The following is a 15,523-nucleotide window of genomic DNA, read 5'->3' as shown; positions in this document are numbered from 1 at the left end:
GGCTTAAAAGTCAAGACTGAGGCAAAGAATTTAGGGATAATGACTCTGATCTAAATTTTAAAATCGCATATTAATCAGATTACCAGGAGAGCATATTTTTACTTAAGAAATATAGCAAAAGTTAGATCTCTTATTACTTTGCAAGATGCTGAGAAATTAGTGCACTCTTTTGTTTTCAGTCGGCTAGACTACTGTAACACACTCCTCTTGGGACTACCCAAAAAAGACATTAATCGATTGCAACTAGTGCAGAATGCAGCTGCTAGAATCTTAACTCAGAAAAGAAAATCCGAGCACATCTCTCCAGTTCTGATGTCACTACATTGGTTACCCGTACCAGGTAGAATTGACTTTAAAATTGTGATTATGGTTTACAAAGCCTTAAATAATGTCGCTCCATCCTATATTTCAGGTTGCCTTTCACCTTACACTCCAAATCGTAACCTTAGATCTTCAAATGAGTGTCTGCTTACTGTATAATTCCAAGAGCTAAAGTTAAAAGAAGTGGTGAGGCAGCCTTCTGCTGTTATACACCTAAAATCTGTAATGGCTTACCAATACAAATTTGACAGGCTAATGGTGCACTAAAAAAAAAAAAAGAAGCTAAAAACTCATTATTTTAGCATGGTTTTCTCATTTTAGTTTAACCCTGTAATTTTGTATATGCATTTAATTATATTTTTTTGATAATTATCTACTTTCTCTGCTGTTCTTTTTCCGGTTTTCTGTGGTGGCGATCTGCGCCACCACCACCTGATCAAAGCACTGTACTGTCCCCCATATTGATGGATTGAAGGCTAGAAGTCCACATGACCATCATCATCATCAAATTCTTCCATGTGAAGCCTGAAAACCATGAGGACTGACTGAGATTATTTATTATGTTGTTGGTCATGCACTACATGGAATGCTGTAAACTGTGTTTCATGTCTCTGTGCTGTATTTTTTGCTTTTGGCATTGAAAAGGACCATCCACACCATCTTATCCACCCCCTTACAACCCTGATACCTGGTAGGTTGTTGAAAGCTTAGGAACAAAAAAAGATACAGGACTCGTTTTCTCCCTATGTGGATTTATAGCTAATAATATATCACACACCTTTGCTTCAATATGTAGTATATATGCACATCCAGTAAATTATTGATGGTATGTTTTTTGAAAATTTTAATGATACTGATTCACAGCTAACACAAATATCCAGACTCTTACTCTATAATATCCCCTTTTAATTTAGTACTCAATTACGGAGACAACTTTGTTCCACTATTGCAACAATAAATGTAAATATATTGTCATACAGGAAAACAGAAATAGTGTTTGCCTTGACCTTAGCATATCATTCATTCTAATAATGTATGTATTTTTTTATTCTTGACAAGAAAATGAAGGCTTTATTCTCCATTTGGTATTCAAGATGGATACATTTTTGCATCTTTTCTCCTCTATGCTTGGACCTTTGGTCTTGCCTTACTTTGCCCCAATGTCTGAACATAGCAAAAGAAATTCCATTTTCAAACAGGAGGTTTTTTTTTGTTCAGGAATTATAGAAAGAGAGAGAGAGAGAGAAAGAAAGAGAGAGAGCGCAAGTGGTTTCTACAAAGTAGTATCTAACTTTGTCATATTATAAAGTGCTGTATGCCCACTGAGAAAGATTATTGTCTCAGTTCAAAGAAAACATGTAATCATTTAATAACCAGTCTGTTTTATGTGTTTTTAATGGGACAACAACTTCATAATATATTTTCATTATTTTCATCTCTGTTCATTAGAAGTTCTAAATAAACTGAACTGTATTCTCTTCACTGTATTTTATTTTATTGCATTTTTATTTTTGAAGGAATTATATATTTTGATATATTCAATTGTGGCTTCCTGTTTTACTTTGGACAAGGTGGCTCACCTATATAGGCACTGTTTTGTGTTTCAGTATTTTACTTTTCCCTATTTGCTTTGTATAACTTTCTGGCAGTTGTGAGAGGTAACAGACTATACAGTATATATTTTTGCTATTGGACTTGACATTGGCTGCCTTCTTAACAACTTCTGCCATCCTTAATAAGAATGATACAACGGTAAAATGTAACACTCATGGGTTTATGATTAATCATTTGTGTGCTTCACTCACCTTTTTTGAAGAGATCAGTTTATACATCAGCACAGTAACTGGGAGCACTACATCTTATAGCTCCAAAACTAAGCATGACGATAGTTTTAAATGAGATTACCATAACACCACAGGCACACAGTTAAAGCATAAACTCTGTAAAATCAAAGGTCTTTGCCACTGAATAAAAAACACAACAAAAAGACACTTTCATCACAACATGTGTTAATAAGCCAACAGTTACTCATTCACGCCATACTGACAGAATTTGGCCAGTTAGCAAACATTCAATTATGGTTTTGAGCCAAAAAAATAACTGAAAAATATATTACTTTTGCTTAGATTATACACTTATCTATATGTGTAGCCAAAAAAACAATCATTGTTATGCTACAAGAAATTTAAAAAAAAGAATTTACTTAACAGGCATCAACTCTTCAGTGTATGGTAGCCCTTTATTTTCACCATTTTTTCCTGGCACCATTTAGACTAATACTAATCTCATTTAAATGCTGAAAACTTTCTACCCACTTTATTAACCACTGACTGTTTAATATTGCATTATTCTATTTTTTTGCACTCCTCCTCTTTTGTTAAAGAATGGGAACTCTGATTGGGATTGATGTTGCATGTGATTAAATGTATTTAAAATACATGAATTAACTATATTTTGTTCATCTATAATGTATTATAACATACTGCACTGCCGTTATGAATTTATATAAAAATATTTAAAGGAAGAAAAACTTGTTGAGAAGAAAAAGTAAATTTTGGTGGCTTTTCACGACAAGGTTTAAAATCCACAACTAGTCTATACTAATACAATGTTTGTCTTATCAAAGCAAAACCATTTTTGAGGTCAGGTGAAGCCAATGGGACTTTAGAATGATTTTTTTTTATTACTTAAATCAGGGAATAGATTTCTGAGGTATATCACTGCCAGTATAAAATGTTAGTGTAAGGTTTATTAAGATGACAAACACTTTTTATATAACTGGCCCTGCATGAAGATATATCTGTAAAAGGATATCACAAATGGTCACCTAACTTAGTTACTTGACCCATGGTGCCAGATAACAGTTCAACAAATGGAGTACAAAAGACATAGCTGAATTATTCCTAAAATGTATGCACTATTTGTATTTTATATTGGTGATGAGATCAATCTTGAAGAAGAATTCTTTGAACAGTCAAGTTTAAAATGTTTAATGCTACCAATTGACACTGTACAGAATGCTGAACCACTTTCAAGTAGTGTTAACTAGAATTAGTCCTCGTTGAGTTATGTTAAACTTACACAAAATCTTCTTTGCACCTCTGCTACAGATTTACTGTGGATTCAATGTATGCAAAGTATGCCATAACGTTAAGTGGTTGTGTATGTCCACAGAATCTGTATATAGCATAAAACACTACCATGACACTATACATACCACCACCATACTGACTCACCCTTCAAAACACCCCAAAAAATATATAGATTTTTGGGCCTAATCCAATATTTTTTTCACCATTTCAAACTAGTACTTTGGTCCTTTCTTTTCACAAGTTTGTCTGTGTCACTCCCTCATCTCTTTTCTATTTTTGTATGGGTTTTTGCTATCAGTTGTCTCAGAATGAGCATTTCACAGGTTGGTCCCAAAGGGAATATTTATAATATTTTCATACTACAAAAAGGAAAGCTACCTGTGATGCTTCAAAAGCACTGTTAATATGCTATGTTCCACATGGCATACTACTGCAAAAAATAGTGCACCAAATTATTATTGTTATTTCTTATTTGGCTGATGGCTTTATCCAAGGAAACGTACAGCATTTGAGATACAATTACTGTAGTTACATCTCTTTTATTTTTCCAATTGGAGAGCAGGCAGATGATGTGACTTGCTCTTTGACACACAGTTTCAGTAGTGGAATCTGAACCCACAACTGTAGGGTTTGAAGTCCCAATCTTTAACCATTACACCGGCAGTATCAAGCTTGGACAAATGTTGATAATTTTACCATACAATCATGTGTTGACCCATAATAAACATATCCAATGGCCCAACCCATACTTTAAGAAACACCGCGTTAAAGCTATGTTGTCTTATGGAACAATCTATTGGGCATAATCAATATTTATTTTATTGTGAACTCATTTTAAGTTCTTTGTTACATATATTATTAATGAACTAATGCACCTAAAACAGTGGGAGATTTTCTACTACAAAGTAATGCCTTATACTTGAAATACAGGTTTTCACAAAGGATGATACCATCATTAGGCCCACATATGTACCATAATACAATTAGAATGCTTTAACATTTCTGAGGAAAGACAAAACACAAAAACAAACTTTTTTACCTGCTGTTTATCCTGTAAAGCATGTTGGGCAGTTTCTAAATGATTCTGTAAGTCAGCTCTTTGTGCAGCTTTAGATGCTTCAGATGACAGGAGGAGTTCAGTCTTAGCCTTCAACTAAAACAAATATTTTGACACACAAATAATTTAGAGTTCACTGAAATTAATGCCATCTCAAAGAAATGTAACTCATTTATCAAGAAGTAATAAAAGTTACCTATATATTTCAAAATACACAACAAAGTTACATTCCCATTAATGGGAGAGATATTACCTGTGAATCAAGTTGGGTTACTTTCTCTTTGTATTCTGTAAGCTGTCCATTAAGCTCACTGACAGAAGATTCCAAAGTAAGACAACGATCCTGAGATGTGCGGAGAAGTGCCTTCTGTTCTTGAACCTGCTCGTGTAGATTTTCCTGAGCTTGTTTGTGGCTCTCCGACTGGTTTTTTAATTTATCTGTTAGTTGGGTGACCTGCAAAAAGATAAATATTGGTGATACAACTGCTACATTTTATGATGCATAAAAATATAACAAAGCAAACATACTTCATAATTGGTCACCTCTTGGAGTAATGCAGGAGCTACTGATTGTTAAATCATCCAAACTAATATTAGCCAGACACTAATTTTGCATTCTAACTGAATCCTTTATTTTAATTCATGTTACTTAGAGTTAAAAAACAATAGGTGAGTTTAACTGGTGTTGTCAGACAAGACTATTTGAGATGTCTTGCAGCATTTCATTTCATGCATCCACTTTCACCAACAGATTTTCAAAGCCTTTAATTATAAATTAGGTGCTTAAACAAACGCTTTAGTTTTTCCATGTTTGAACAAGTACAGACATATTCAGCAGCTTTATGTTTTCAGTTTAGTTTTCTGATGTATTTTAACAAATACAAGCTATATCTGAAGTTCATAAGAAGCTGCCCTGACAGCAAAAATGCTCAAAGTAGAATTTTCAGTGTCCATTGTTTTCTTGATCAAATATACACTCACCGGCTAACTTATTAGGTACACCTGTTTAACTGCTTGTTAACACCAATATCTAATATCTATATCAGCCAATCACAGCAACTCAATGCATTTAGGCATGTAGACACTGCCAAGATAAATTGAGCATCAGAATGTGGAAGAAAGACGATTTAATTGACTTTGAATATGGCATGGTTGTTGGTGCCAGACAGACTGGTCTGAGTATTTCAGAATCTGTTGATCTACAGGGATTTTCATGCAGAACCATCTAAGGTTTTGGTCTAATAAAGGGAAAATGTCCAGTGAGTGTCAGTTCTCTGGGCGAAAATGCCTTGTTGATGACAGAGGTCTGAGGAGAATAGCCAGATTGGATCAAGCTAATGGAAAAGCAAAAGTAACTCAAATAACTACTTGTTGCAACCAAGATATTCAGAAGAGCATCTCTGAACACATTGAAGCCTGAAGCAGATGGGCTACAGCAGTAAGAGACCACAATGGGTGCCACTCCTGTCGGGTTCACCAAAATTGGACAATAGAAGATTGGAAAGACCTTGCCTGTCTAATGAGTCTCGATTTCTGCTGTGACTTTTGGATGATAGGATCAGAATTTGGCGTCAACAACATGAAAGCATGGATGTATCCTGCCTTATATCAACGATTCAGGCTGGTGGTGGAGTAATGGTGTGAAGGATATTTTCTTGGGACACTATGGTCCCCTTAATATCAATTAAATGCCACAACCTACCTTAGTATTGTTGCTAACCATGCCAATCCCTTTATGACCTCAGTGTACCTATCTTCTGATGGCTGCATCTAGCAGGAAATCATGTCATGATCATGCAATCATCTCAAACTGGTTTCTTGAACATGACAATGAATGTACTACTGTACACTAAAATGGCTGCCACAATCACCAGATCTCAATCTAATTGGCACCTTTGGGAAGTGGTAGAACGGGAGATTCACATCAAGGATCTGCAGCCAACAAATCTGCAGCAACTGCATGATGCTATCAAGTCAATATGGACCAAAATCCTTCAGGAATGTTTCCAGCACCTTGTTGAACCCATGCCATGAAGAATTATGGCAGTACTGAAGGCAAAATGCAGTCCAACCCAGTACTAACATGGTGTACCTAATAAAGTGGCTGGTGAGTGTAGATTCCTTATCACAGCTTAGATTTGTCCAAGAAACTGTGATTTCATGAACAGGCTGCAAGGATGACATAGATGATGTCACACTAACAGCTTCACACGTGTTCAACCTCAGCTTCAATTGTTAAAGTGGTGGTTACAATATGAAAGAGTGTCAGACAGAGTGATAATTATGAAGCTGGAAATTGAAGGTGTGATGATGAATATTGTTAGTACATGTGCCTCACAAGTTGGGTGTGCGATGGATGAGAAAGATTATTTCCGGAGTGAGTTAGAAGAATTGATGGACAGTGTACTCAAGGGAAAAAGAGTGGTGATTGGAGCAGATTTTAATGGACATGTTGGTGAAGGGAACAGAGGGAATGAGGAGGTATTGGGTAAGTATGGTATCAAGAAGAGGAATGAAGAAGGTCAGATGATAGTGTATTTTGCAAAAAAGATGGGCTGTGGTAAATACATATTTTAAGAAGAGGGAGGAACATAGAATGACGTGGAGGAAGATGCACACAGGTAGATATCTTATGCAGGAGGGTCAATCTGAAGGAGACTGAAGACTGCAAAGTGGTAGCAGGGAAAAGTGTAGTTAGGCAGCATAGGATGGTGGTGTGTAGGATGACGTTGGAGATCAAGAAGAGGACGAGAGTGAGGGTAGAGCCAAGGATCAAACGGTGGAAGCTGAAAAAGGAAGACTGCAAGGTTGAGTTCAGGGAGGAGGTAAAACAAGCACTGGGTGGCAGTGACGAGTTGCCAGATAGCTGGGCAACTACAGTAGAAGTAGTAAGGGTGACGGCAAGAAGGATGCTTGGCATGACATCTGGAAGGAGGAAAAGGAAATCTGGAAATGGAATGCGGAAGTACAGGAGAGTATATAGATGAAGAGATTGGCAAAGAAGAAGTGGGATAGTCAGAGAGATGCAGAAAGCTGACAACAGTACAAGGAGATAAAGTGTAAGGTGAAGAGAGAGTGGCGAAGGCTAAAGAAAAGGTGTATGATGAGTTGTATGAGAGGTTGGACACTAAGGAGGGAGAAAAGGACCTGTACCTGCTGGCTAGACAGAGGGACCGAGCTGGGAAAGATGTGCAGCAAGTTAGGGTCATAAAGGATAAAGATGGAAATGTACGCACAGGAAAGGGGAGTATGTTGAGCAGATGGAAAGAGTACTTGGAGGGGCTGATGAATGAAGAGAAGGACAGAGAGAAAGAGAGAAGGTTGGATGATATGGCAATAGTGAATCAGGAGGTGCAACGGATTAGCAAGGAGGAAGTAAGGACAGCTATGAAGAGGATGAAGAATAGAAAGGCTGTTTGTCCAGATGATATACCTATGGAAGGCATGGAGATATTTAGGAGAGATGGCAGAAGAATTTTTACCAAACTGTTTAATGGACTCATAGAAAGTGAAGAGTGGATAAGAAGTGTATGTGTGTGATTTTTAAGAATAAGGTGGATGAACAGAGCTATAGTAATTACTGGGTGTTAAAACTGATGAGCCACAGCATGACGTTATGGGACAGAGTAGTGGAAGCTACAGTAGGTTAAGAAGGAAGGTGATAATTAGTGAGCAGGAGTATTTTTTCACGTCAGTAAGGAGCACCACAGGTGCAATGTTTGTTCTAAGGGCGTTGATAGAGAAGTATAGAGAAGGCCATAAGGAGTAGCATTGCGTCTTTGTGGATATGATATTTATGATATTATGATATTTGATGATGACATGATTGAGACGATTGCCTCAGCAATCTGGTATGGAATTAAACATCTTTGCTATGGGTTAGTGTGTGTGCTTGAGTTTGCTCTCTGTGGGACTATTGTCCTGGTCAGGGTTGATTTCTACCATTCAACTAATGTTTCTGGAACAGGTTCCAATAAATTCAAGGTTCTCAAAAACAGTTCCTTGACTTTGGAGTACAGTGTGTCAGTTATTGTTTTTAATAGATCGTAATTTATAGTCTGTGTCTGCCCTAATGTAAGTTCAAAATGCAAATTCTGATTACTAGTTTCAAGTAATATCAACCAACACATATGATTGCAACTTGAAAGGTTATTCCAAAATAAAAATAGAAGCAGGCCCAAAATAATGCACTGGGTAATGCCACTGGTGAATGGGGTGGGCTGTGATCTAAAACTCCCAAGCTTAACAAACAGTGTGTGACCAGAAGGATATGAAGCAAACCAAGTGTAAGAAATAACACTGATTTCAATAGAGGCTAATCTTTCTTAATCTTTCTTTAGAGACTGTATCAAGTGCCAACACACAGGTCAAGCAACATGAGAATGGTCAATAACCCAACGTAATTACTCAATCATTGAGAAAGAATGTTTTAGCTATCAAGTGGGCTGTGGATGCGCTCTGCTAGTATTTGTGGGATAGGCGGTTTACTCCAGTGACACATCATCACGCCCCACTCTAGTGGCTCTACAGGTAGAAGGATACAAATTCCTGGCTCACTATGTGGTTTATTAGCTTGCAGCCATTTTATTTTGACATTTCTAATGTAATTTGGCAAATTTTGTTGTGTGTAATGTCACTTGCAAAACTAGAGCCAGAAGTAACCATAAACTGTTTTTATTTTAACTTAATTCTAAATATGATATGATTTATTTTATTTGCTAAAAATGTAAAAGAAACCAAGCAGTGGCTACATTATATATCCCTGCTAATTGGTAGGTAGGTAAACAAAAGCAGTATGACCTCAGAATTTAATTGGATAATTAAATTCAAGCAAGAGTCAAAATAAATTATACAATAAACTCTAAACCTGCAGCAACTGTAATAGCTTTACTAAGTAAACAGAAAATTATTTATTACTAGTAATGTGATATTAAAAGTTAGTATAGTGGCCTTGGACTTCAGACTCTGGGAGGGTGTGGGTTCAAATCCCACCACAGGCACTGTGAGACCATGAGTAAGTCATTTCACCTACCTATGCTTCAGGTAGAAAACCAAAAAGAAATGTAACCAATTCTATTATAAATGTTGTAAGTCGCCTTGGATAAAGGCATTAGCCAAATAAGCAAATTTAAATACAAATAAAGTGACATGTTCAATTAAAATGCAAGAATTGGCCTCTAAATAAAATCAGCAAGAATAAAAACTGTCAGCTACTGAAGTCTCCCAAATACAATGCCTGAGATCCCTGCTGTAATGGGACAAGAAAATTGAGAAAATGGTTTGACTCATGGGAAGAGTTTTCAATTGTCTAGTTGACAACTGCATGAATTAAACTCTAATCTAATTATACAGAACTCAATGTTTTCAATAAGAAAGATGCAATATCAAATAAATGTTCACTGATTACTAAATAAAAGAATGTACAATTGCACAATTCAAATACCAAGAACACGTGCTATCTTTATTTGCAAAGAGAAAGTAATTTTAGGATCTCAGCAGTTAGACTAAAAATGAACAACAAAGTCAAGTTTATGTGAGGGTCCTGTTTAGAAAGTATTGGCACCAAAGAAATATAAAACAGAATTGTAAAACCATGTATGATGTTCAGATCAATTACAGTAAATATTTAACTTTCATTTTATAGTCAAGTACAAACCTCAAACTACAATCCATGTCGAGTATCCTTATTCCAAAATATCTGGGACCAGACATTTATGGATTTTGAAATATTTTCATATACACAATTCGATATCTTGGGGACAGATGTGATCAAGTAGGGAGATGCAGGCAAACCATCTAAAGGATGATTTACACGTATAATTCATGTCACAGAGCCATTATTATAATATACATTGATGTTATAAATATATTAATCATGAAAAGTGATGAATATGATGTATAGATTGTATTTTAGTTCTCTTTTAAGAGGGCCAATGCTGTGTATTTGCACTGCAGAATTTTAGTTTTTTCATCAATGTATATTGGCTGCCTGTTGTCACTTCTCAGTGAACTAACAAGGCAGGAATATCTCAGCCAACCTCAACGCCATCATGCCCATTGTGCTGGAAGTCATTAAATGACCAACAAGGTACAGTTTTCATATGGTATGGGAGTACATGCATACCGTGTTTCCCTGAAAGTAAGACCTACCACGAATGTAAAACCTAGCAGTAATTTCAGATGGAACGCTAATATATAAGCCCTCCCCCGAAAATAAGACCTACCACTAATTCGCTGTTTTTGCATCTGTCCTGAGAGCTGCCGTATTTAGCCTAGAAGCTGCCCTGGTTACATGGTAAGGAGCATTTACAAGTAGTTAAAAAGAGTAAATGTTGTCTTTTGTCCAGCATAACATTGGATAAATATGGTGCACTCAAGCCGTTATAAGAAAGTGGGTAGATTTAATGTTTCCACGTGTTTTGCGAGGTGCCCAAAGAGGTCTGCTAGTCTAGGATTCTGCTAGCACTCACCGCACTAAAGACATGAAGAACTTCCTTAAAGAGAGAATAATAGATCAGATAATGATTCCTGCAGGAATGACAGCCTATCTCCAGACACTTGACATTGCAATAAACAAGCCATTCAAGGACCATTTGCGAACAGAAGTCAATGATTACACTGAAAACAGAATGGATAGAAATCAGCGGGGGAACTTTATGAAGCCTAAGCTGCAAGAGGTGGTGACTTGGGTGAAGAATTCATGGGATAAAATCACTGAAAGCTGTGTTGCAAATGCACTACGAGCAGGTTACCTGGACATGAAGTGTTCATTTAAGGAGAGCAGTATTGCTGCGCGAGAGATTGGGGCCATTAATTCTAAAGGAATTAGAGTCAAAAGAAATCCAGGAAGGAATTGCAGGTTCAGATATGGAGAGTTATGATGATATTCTAGAAGAAGATGACATGATTGTATTTGAATAAATGTAGAAGCAGTTAACATACGGTAGTTTGTATAACATGAATACATGTTGATTGTTAAACCAGAGTTAACATAGGAGGGGGTGCCCAAGGGAGTCTGTGATACCGGTAGCGCTGCGCTGGCCGGGGCTTTTGGGGTGCACGTTTTTCCTGCTGCGGTGGGAGAGTGTGGAACAGCTTTCAACCTTGTTTTTTGCTTCTTCTCGTTCTTTGTGGTCGGCGTGCAGCTGTGGGCTTTTGTTTCCTGCTGGGGAGGGGTGCTGCATTTCACCTTTTTTTAGGAGAGAAAAATCTTTTCTCGTTTGGGAAGGGGTGAGGTGTGGCGATTTTCCCTGGCGGGAGGTGGAGGTTCACGGCTGCACGCTGGCCGTAGGGATCGAGAATGGCAGGAGACGGGGTTGAAACTTGGGGCACTACCTCGGAGTAAGTTGTTCTGTGCTTGCCTGCCGTGGCGGGGGATATGTGTGCTCCGGGGGATCCGTCCAGCGCGGCGCTATTGCGGATTCTTTTGGGTACCCCCTCGTACAGTAGTTTGTAGAACATGAATACCATATGTTGATTTGATTGTTGAACAGGCGTTAACGTACCAGTAGTTTGTACCATATAACTGTTGAACAGGAATAAATGTACTTTACTTTTTTGAACTTCAATACAAATAAGACCTACCCGAAAATAAGCCCTAGTGCATTTTTTGGACCTAAAATTAATATAAGACACCGTCTTATTTTCGGGGAAACACGGTATAAGATGCAGTTTTTGCCAATAAAAAAAATGCCAACATAAAAGAGCAATTTGCCACATGGTCTATTTTTCCTAATGGAGCAATTAACTGAACTCAAACTGCAATCAGGGCACCAAGCAAGAAAACCATCTGCCATTTTAATGGGGTTGTGCACCACTTTTGAACACCATGCAGGTGTTGTATTACTTCACAGGGGACAAAGCTTGACGACTGCAGTTGCTTAGCAATGTATCATTGGGTATTGCTAATCAATTGTGTATTATTTCCTCACAGCGCTCAATGCTTATCAGGACCTCAGCTAAACCACCCAGGATTGTCGATTGAGTGTTGTTGCTTCATGGTGCTCAAAGCTTCCATAGTACTCCAATGCCGAAAGAACAAATTAATTTTGAATCCACACATACGCTATTCACATCTACTTTTTGATGTATGAATATTTTATGCTCAAATCCAAGCAAAGTTTTATAAAAGAGACCCTTGATATAGATTTCCACTTGAGGTGTCATGTTGGTGCTCAAAAAGTTTTGGATTTTGAAATTTCAGAAACAGAGATACTCAACCTGTGTTACCCTATTTATCTGAAATAGAAATGACCATGCACAAACTCTAAAGACAAATGAATCACCTTAAAATCATTCAAATGAATGCAAACCAACTTACCATAAAGTCCTTTAAGCTAATGATAGGAACAACATCTTACTGACAATGAATGGAAAAAATCTAATATACTTTGATTTAGTAGCTTGTAGAACTCTCTTCAGCAGCAAAACTTTTTTTTTTTTTTTAATCAGAGGGCTTTGCCACAGTCAACATTATAACACTGTATCAGTTCAGTGATGCTTGAAGAGGTTTGTTTACCAACAGAAGACAATGTCACAGACATGTCGTGGTTCAGATATAAGTTTGCATATCTAAGCCATATTGACATGTTGCTTTATTACAGAAGAACTTTTTTTCCAGGAAACATTTCTTTTAAGGCAATTATTTTTCAATCATCTTCTGATGGCAGTTTGAGACAAAGGTCGGTATATTCCAGGAAGCAACTTTTGGGTCTTTGTGATTTTTTGTTGCATCATATAATCTGATATATGGTTCAATTTGATGGAACACCTACACATGGGAAAACCTGTATCAGTCTTAGAAGTTTTCCAATTCATAAACATTTCCTCTCAATGTGAAGTGACAGACTTTAAATGTTTGGAAATTGCCTTATAATCCCAGACTGATACCAGCCACAACAACTACTTTGTAAAAGGACTGCAAATGTCCTTTGCCCTTACCTCAATCCTAAATTCTCCAGACCAAACTGTCAAAGGGTCTGCTTTTATATGGTAACATTTCCAGGTCATCTACAAATCAAGTAAATTTAATAAACAGGAACTAGCTCTAATTACCTTCTTAGCTGATACAGAATCAATGTGTGTGTTTCTGTACTTTTCCATTCAAAGTTTCAGACTTTCGCTGATTTCTTGTTAAACAATTAATGAAATAAAGTAATTTCTTGTCACATTTTCGGACTTGGCGAAAGGTAGATGAATATTAGTCATGTCCTGATATGTAAAACAATACAAAACTGAAAGTGGATGTACTTACTTTTTCACCTTAGAATCAGTATGTAAAAGTTCTTACACAAAGTATGACTCAAATACATACTAGATGAACCTCTTCAAGTATAATTTCATATTAATTACCTGCTCCTGGAGAGTGTGGTTCTTTTCTTGTAACTGATTCAGTACAGCTGTCTCACCCTCCCCTGCTTGAATTTTAACACAAAGATCATCTCTTTCTGCTTCCAGTTGAGTAATATTGTCCTTGCTTTTCTGAAGAAGTGCTTCTAGATTCTGAATCTTCTGATCCTTATCACCTATTTGCCGTAACACTTGTTCCAGATCATTCTACAAAAAAAAAACAAAACTGTTGTATTATTAATTTTCTTTTAATTAATTTACATATTCCTTATAAAAAACACTTGCTAGAAAAATACGAAATAAAATCTAATGTCTAAGAAACTACATTTTTGAAGAGAAAGGATGCTACTAGCGCATCATAGTTGTCAATAACAATACCTGTGCTTCCCGTAATTTTGACGTTGTAGTTTGCTGTAAAGTCTGTAATTCCTGATGCTGCTGCCTTGCTTTATCTAACTGATGCTGTAACTCTGAAGAATTTACTGTATTTTCCTTTAGCTGATAAAAGAATCAGAAAAAAAATCTTTCAAAATATACAGTATGTTATCACCACAGGTTTTACAAAATACTTGAATAGAAACTGCTTTTTTTTAAATAACTGCTATTCTAGCATGATGCCTACCTGCTCCTCAGTACGAGAAAGCTTCAATTGTAAATCGGCCACCAATTGCTCTTTGTCTTTCAGTTTTTCTCCCGACAGCTGTCGCTGTTCCTTAAGGCGACCCTGAACCTCCCCAAGTTGGCGCTCAGTCTCAAGTAGTTTAGCGTGCAGCTACCAAAAACAAAGGTATGAAACCATACTAAAATGTTTTACTCTTCAGCAATTCAACAGAGGCAGCAATGTATTTAATACTTGAAATGACAGGCTGTGTGGAGCTATTAAATTATTTTTGAGTTGCTTCTCCCATGGAGAGCTTTATGTAGTATGCTCAAGGGTGAGCAGTAACAGGAAAATGTTTGTATAGCCCCTAACACAATTACACATGTAGTTTACCAGGAAGTACAACTTTGTATGTATTACACGACACACAACATAATTTTCAAAATATAATCATGTTTCAGTTGCTTTAATATTTAAATAATATGTCAGTGCCCGAAGGCAAAGCCATAACACTGACTTGGGTATAGATCAGATCTCCACAAGGAACATTTATAAAGTATATTCTAAAAACTAAATCCCAAAATGTCCTTTGTCATATTAACTATAAATTACTTTTTTTAAATGTATTTACAAAAGTTTTATGATGCGCAAACAACAGGTACCTCACCAAGTAAATTATATACTGATATTTATATGCATACATGTTACATTCCCCATACAGTATATTGCACATTACATTCTTAAACACAATTATTTACAATATTTCATGTAAATTGTATGGGTTATGAACAAGAAGTCGTCATCTGGGTAAAGAAAATGAAGATACAGAATTAAAACTACAAATATACAACAGGAATCATATGTTTATTTGTTTTAGGCAGTTTTTATAGTGGGTAGAAGGACTGAACCATGTTCCATCTCAGTATCACGTTAAACATTCCTGTCTATCCTCCAGTATTTCTTAATACTCTGGAATCTTCTATTCCAAACAATGAAACCCTTGTCTTTACTAACCTTAAGAACTTAAAAAGGACATGAAAATCTGTCCACCTTAATAAGCTTCAGGGACCTATACAACATGTAATGTTCCTTCCTAGTGACATC

The 15,523-nt window shown here is 36.6% G+C and overlaps 1 protein-coding gene across 3 annotated transcripts in view; it reads right to left on the bottom strand.

Annotated features, from left to right (window-relative positions):
• The window catches only part of eea1 (early endosome antigen 1), a 164,273-nt gene that overhangs the window by 47,859 nt on the left and 100,891 nt on the right, over positions 1–15,523 (bottom strand). For all 3 annotated transcript variants that reach the window (XM_028815471.2, XM_051929997.1, XM_051929987.1), the window contains 5 exons: positions 14,441–14,590; positions 14,197–14,316; positions 13,822–14,025; positions 4,724–4,924; positions 4,453–4,566 (listed from right to left, as the gene is read on the bottom strand). In XM_028815471.2, coding sequence (XP_028671304.2) covers positions 4,453–4,566; positions 4,724–4,924; positions 13,822–14,025; positions 14,197–14,316; positions 14,441–14,590 — 789 coding nt within the window. The remainder of the gene's footprint in view (positions 1–4,452; positions 4,567–4,723; positions 4,925–13,821; positions 14,026–14,196; positions 14,317–14,440; positions 14,591–15,523) is intronic.

The sequence above is a fragment of the Erpetoichthys calabaricus genome, chromosome 1, assembly GCF_900747795.2.
Source record: "Erpetoichthys calabaricus chromosome 1, fErpCal1.3, whole genome shotgun sequence".
Classification (NCBI taxonomy): Eukaryota; Metazoa; Chordata; class Cladistia; order Polypteriformes; family Polypteridae; genus Erpetoichthys; species Erpetoichthys calabaricus.
Note: the sequence above shows the minus strand (reverse complement) of the source record. Positions and strands in the feature narration are given on the sequence as shown.